At 36.5% G+C, this 6000-nt stretch overlaps 1 protein-coding gene across 24 annotated transcripts in view; it reads left to right on the forward strand.

Moving 5' to 3' along the window:
* The window catches only part of LOC113814275 (titin), a 213810-nt gene extending 208154 nt beyond the window's left edge, over window positions 1-5656 (forward strand). For 18 of the 24 annotated variants that reach the window (XM_070114577.1, XM_070114575.1, XM_070114586.1 and 15 more), the window contains 2 exons: window positions 2111-4247; window positions 4499-5656. In XM_070114577.1, coding sequence (XP_069970678.1) covers window positions 2111-3330 — 1220 coding nt within the window. In that variant the 3' untranslated portion in view covers window positions 3331-4247; window positions 4499-5656. The remainder of the gene's footprint in view (window positions 1-2110; window positions 4248-4498) is intronic. The other 6 variants (XM_070114595.1, XM_070114596.1, XM_070114597.1 and 3 more) reach the window with 1 other exon arrangement.
* The last annotated feature ends 344 nt before the right edge of the window (window positions 5657-6000 follow it).

Here is a 6000-nt window from a genome sequence, read left to right on the forward strand (position 1 = left end):
CGAATACGCACACGCACACTACAGAAACACTATATGCACGCACACACACACACACACACACACACACACACACACACACACACACACACACACACACACACACACACACACACACACACACACACACACACACACACACACACACACACACACACACACACACACACACACACACACACAAACACACTTATAAACACACACACACACACACACACTTATAAACACACACACACACACACACACACACACTTATAAACACACACACACACAAACACACACACACACAAACATCTTTGCTATTTGCTTAATTTTTATTTCAATTCTGTTCTTCATAGACCTAAAATGGAATTTAGTCTTCAGTGCATATTTCAGTTGATTATTTACTAATGCACTTATTATTTTAATTTGCTTATTCTTAATGAGACTTTGTAATGATAGAATATTTTTGTTTTTCAATCTAGTTTTGTTTTAGATTTTAAAATGGATTAGTTTTAATATTCATTAATCGCAGGTTGGTCAAAACTTTTGAATGAGGTCAAAATAATTTAAATTTTATAGAGAGAGTAAGAATATTGTTCATTTTATGTTCAATAACTTTATGATGAATTAGTTTCGAGATATGTTAAGGCTAGGCAGGTCTGGGTCTAAAGAGGAGAAAGAATAGCATATTATAATCAATGTTCAAAATTGTATTAAATACTCTTAATTAAATCTATAATCTAAGCATGACAGAACTCTACAGGGCAGTCACAATAAGTCTGTAGTTAGTAAAAAAAAAAAAAAAAAAAGAAGAGAAGAAAAAAAAAATATATATATATTATATATATATATATATATATATATATATATATATATATATATATATATATATATATATATATATATATATAATTCTCAGTTAGAAGCTGATATCATTTGACTTGTAGAGATAAACTAACTAAAGACAAAAGTGATTGCCAGTTTAAGTAGTCTTGGAATAATCTTTGATATTAAAGTAAAATCAATACGATTTATTCAAAAAGTTAATTATCGATTGTTAATTGGAACATAATTGTTTTTCTTGTGGTAGGAATAATGACACGTATGAATTGTTAACGAACGGATTGTTGAAGTGAACTGGAGAAACGAGAAATATGTTTCTATATATATGTAAATTTGTAAATTGTTTTTAGATATCGTTGTATGTAGATTGGAGATGCTTCATTAGTTATTAGTTGCCTTTTTGGGGAATCTGGGGTTTAAAGCAGATTTACCGAGCATTTTAGAGCTAGAAAGAAGAAATACTTTTAAGGCATTTGAAGGTTTGGTTACAAGTATTAGCATTTCTTTGGGTGTTGTCAGATCTTTTGGAATATTTTGATATATGTCTGCTCTTGCTGGATTTCAAAATAATTAAGGGAAATAATATTATTACCACAGTAGACACCTTATTTCATTACAAAGTTTTCTTAGCTAAATAACTATAAAAAAGTATATATTGCAATAACTGATTTATATGACAATACAACAGCACAGAGTTATCCAGACAATACCGTTATAACAAACTATAACAATCCTTTCCCATCAACAAAACTGTTTAATCCCAATGCTAATATTAGCTATAAACAGAATATACCATATCCTTCATAGCCATCCTGTTTCATATTACAAATACGTATTAGAAAAAACTTTGTAGGAAAGGTATGAATGAGAACAAATAATGAAATGACACGAGAATATGACACAGCATGACACAACACCATGTAACAGAATAGCATAACACAACGCACACACCACCTCATCAGTTATGTAATTCTGATGCAGATATAACACATCAGTTACATATCTTGTGTTTGTTCTCATTCACACTTATTCTACATTTGTCACAGTGATCCTGTTCAGATAAGCTTTATGTGGGGAAGATTGTTGCTTATTTGCATATTCCAGTCATTCAGACCTAGATTTGGGTATGTTTTTGCTTACATGTTTTATCAATTTTTCCTATCACTTTATGCCGTTTGTTGCTTATCATTTTTTCTTAAACAGTATGGCTTGCTACTCAGAGTTCCCATCTCGTTTTTTGCCTGGACTGTGGTTGACCAGCCTTTTCTTGCATGTTCTTTGTTTCTAGCCTCAGACGCCGGAGAACCTGCCAAAGGGTCAGAGGTTCCCAGCCCGCCAGGTGATGACCAAACGCATGCCGCCAGTCAGACCCCAACTCTTGAGTCCACACATGTCACTTCCCCCTCTGTTCTTTCTCCTTCCATAACACTGACTGAAACCAACGACACTTCCTCGGACAGTGGCATTTCATCCCCGTCTAAAATTTCTCCTTCGTACACCACCACGAAAGACAGCAGAGTTTACAGGAACGTCGCCCCCAAAATCACCTTCACGGGGCAGAGGAACACCCACGTCGTCAACTCAGCTCTGAGCAATGCCAGGGACCCTTCGTCTCCTTCCTCGCCGACATGGAAGTGCCCGAGTTTCTCTCATTCTCCTCGGTCCCACTCGCCTGTTTGCCAGTCACCGTCGCTGCCGAAATCTGCCGAAGATGAGCACGACTCTGGATCTGACAGTCCGAGGCTGATGAAGATCATCCGGCAGGAATCCACGAGTCCGCAGAACACCGAGAGGCGCTACGAGGGGGCACACATTCCTTCGAGGGTGTTCCGTCACCTGCAGACAGAGTACCCGGCTTCGTCCGGCGAAAACAACGAACTTCAAGAGCCGAAGTCAAGGGTTAATTCCAAAAGTCCATCTCCTCGTTATGACGGAAGTCCAATACCCCCGAGGGTTTTCAAGTCGCTGCAGAATGAGACCAATTCAAGCTTTGATTCCGATACGACTGACGGCGACACTCCTTCAAGAGCATCAAGCTCCTTTGCAGAACTGGAGGAGTACTACCACAACGGGGTGGCCAACACACCCAATGCAAAGGATACCGTGTTGAAAGAGCTGACGACGCAGTTTGATAACACAGGTATCAAAAAGAAACCGAGAGCGGCGCCAGGAAAGGTCTTCCGTTACTTGCAGACCCAGTACGATACTGCGGCAGATCCCCAGCCTGAATCACAGCCGGATCAATTGCAGACGCCGAGTGATGAGTGTTCAAGCTTTGGTTACAAGGGCTCGAAGGTCCCCTCGCCCTCTTTCAGGTTCTTGCAAAATCAGTACCACCAACAACCAGACGAGGAGATTCCAAAGGATAACGAGCCGCTCACACCAGACGCCCCCACGCATGAGGTGGAGCCCACGCCTTACAGAGGAGGCAGACTTCCTGGAAAAACATTCAGATTCCTCCAAGACAACATCACCACCCACCCATCCGTTCTTCAGTCAAAGAAGTAAACGTATTCCATGCAGAAAAAAAGGAAACACTCTCCCATAATTTTGTGTCTATGATGGGTATATATAAACTATCGCATACATTGTAGTTTCTGATAACTTTCAGGTGGAAAGATATATCATTCTACAATAACTACAGGAACTTACAAAATGGAAATTTAAGTGAAGTTCCACCAAGGGGACCAAATTAATGCATACCTTTATTGGAGACTTTTATAATACCATCTCATTTCCATTTCTATCCCGTTGTTGTGAATTAAAATACAACTAGTAATAGATATCGAAACATTCTAATGGATGAAACATTACACTGAACCCCCCTAAAAAGAAAAAAAAAAAGATAATTTCAATTTGAACTTACATTGGACAACGTGACTACCATGTGCTTCAGAAAGTTCCCACCTTATTTACAGAAACTTGTTACAGTAACTCTGTCCTTCCCAAGAGATGGCGCTAGTATGCTTTCAGAATTGTGAGCTGTCATTTATAATTTTATATTGAAATGTATTTATTACTTTTATTGTGTACACATAAGTAGTTTGTTGTCTAAGACGTATTAATCTACGATATAATGGTATGTCTACTTTGGTAGATATGTACATTATTACGAGAAATCTTATTTTTCTATGAAACATCATGGCGTGTTATAAACATATTAACATTACATGACTGAGGACTTGCTGACCAAGAAATGCACAAGGAAGAAGAAATCATAATTGAAGAAGAAAATGGATCACATCATTAATTTCATTGGGACTTATTAACACTCACAAATTTCCATGAAACCACACAACAGACCGGAAATTACACACATCACAGTCCTCGTACACATCTCCTTTCCATTGCTATTCCCTGTTGAACTGTACATCCAGGCTAATACGTACCATTTGGCTTGCTTATGGTTTGAAGATTCCTTGCGGGTAAGTAATGTTCGGATGACGTCACTTTGGTCTTAGGAGTTTCCTTTGTATGCATGCTTTGTAGTGAACTTTCAAATATTATTATTTATGAGAAAAAAAATTAGATAGTATATTTTGGATAATGTGTTGTAATTCCTTTTTTTTCCCTTTGCATGCAGTAGAGTAAATAGTCTATGCTTGGTTCACATGTACCAGTTTGACGTACAATAATGCATTATGTGTAACAAGGAATTGTGCTTTTCTCATTTCAGTTGCGGGTCCTGGCCAAAGCGATCTGTAGACAGCCCACTAGCAACAACCAGTCTTTAATGTACACTCAGTGATCAAGATTATTATTTTGCATATATCATGTTCAACAGGAAAAAAAAAATACTATGTTAAAATGCACATGTAGTTCCCAGGCCCCAATGAATATGTTTTTATACTCTTTTTTTTTGTGGAAAATCCAGCAGGTTCCTCTTTTCTGCTGAGCAGAGTATATCTAGTGAGATTTGTCCTACTAATTTTAGTGTACATTACTTATAAGCCGTTTTGGGGTCTACAAACAGAGTTATGTGGTCTATCCTCACTGCATAACAATGTACAGTTAGCCTAGCCATTGTATGATTCTTCCTTAAATTCTCTTATAAAGCGCATGTTATTACAGCTTTGTGCTTCCATATGTCTTAAGTTTCTACACGAATGCTTAGAGGTTTTATTTCCACGCGGAGCAACCCAAATGGCAATCACACACGGAATAATAATTAAAAAAAAGTTCACGTCACAGAGACTCGTGTCCTGTGGCTCTCCTGCACGGAAGCTACCCAGTGTAAGTGACCTCTTTACCTTGACTTGTGTAAAGCCTACTCGCCCTGTATACCCTCGTGTCACTGCTGTGTCCTGTGGCTGTGTCCACCTCTATTTATACTGCACTTAATAAAAAGTCTGTTTGAGCTCAATACTTAGATTGTGTCTGACAATGTGATCGAGTAGGTTAGGTTTATTTTTAAGGCATATCGTATTTGTATACCATTTATTTAGCATCTGCTTTTATTTTATGTAAATTGTTTCCTTTTGAAAGAAATATATATATAACTGATGACAACCATTTCATCCTATAAATCATATACAACAACTTATGGATTTATATTTGCCAAGAAACATTTTTAATTCAAAAATCTACATTAAATGATGAAAGATAACTTTCTAAATGTGATGGATATACCATAGTATCTAATATATTATAAAATTTGATATATATATACATACATATATAAATATGTATCATTACTGTGTACATTTCATTTATGGAATGTTAAGTAGGCTTTTGCAAGGGAAATTAACAAAGATTATAGATCTAGGAGATGAGACAATGGTTTATATATGTGCCTTCGTTTTGTATTTGGAATGAAATAAAATATTAGTAACAATTCTGTTTTTCTTTCTGCCTCTGATACAGGATAATAAATGTAATATATATTCTATTATTTTTATTTTTTAAAATAATAAAGACCTGAAGTTCACTATATGGCTGATATTACATACGTCTTCTATCTAGCGGTATTACCAGTGTGGTTAATAAGTAAAATGACATTTAAAAATCACTGCTATTTATTAAATTAGTGATTAAATGATGATAATCAAGTAATAATGCTAATGCTCATCTGTAATTAGAAGATAATCTTAAACTGAAACTGTCTAAAAAGTGAGAGAAAAAGGGAATGGAAATAGATGGACTGGCAACTCTCCTTCTCAGTCCATGGAGGTCAGATCC

The sequence above is a fragment of the Penaeus vannamei genome, chromosome 36, assembly GCF_042767895.1.
Source record: "Penaeus vannamei isolate JL-2024 chromosome 36, ASM4276789v1, whole genome shotgun sequence".
NCBI lineage: Eukaryota > Metazoa > Arthropoda > Malacostraca > Decapoda > Penaeidae > Penaeus > Penaeus vannamei.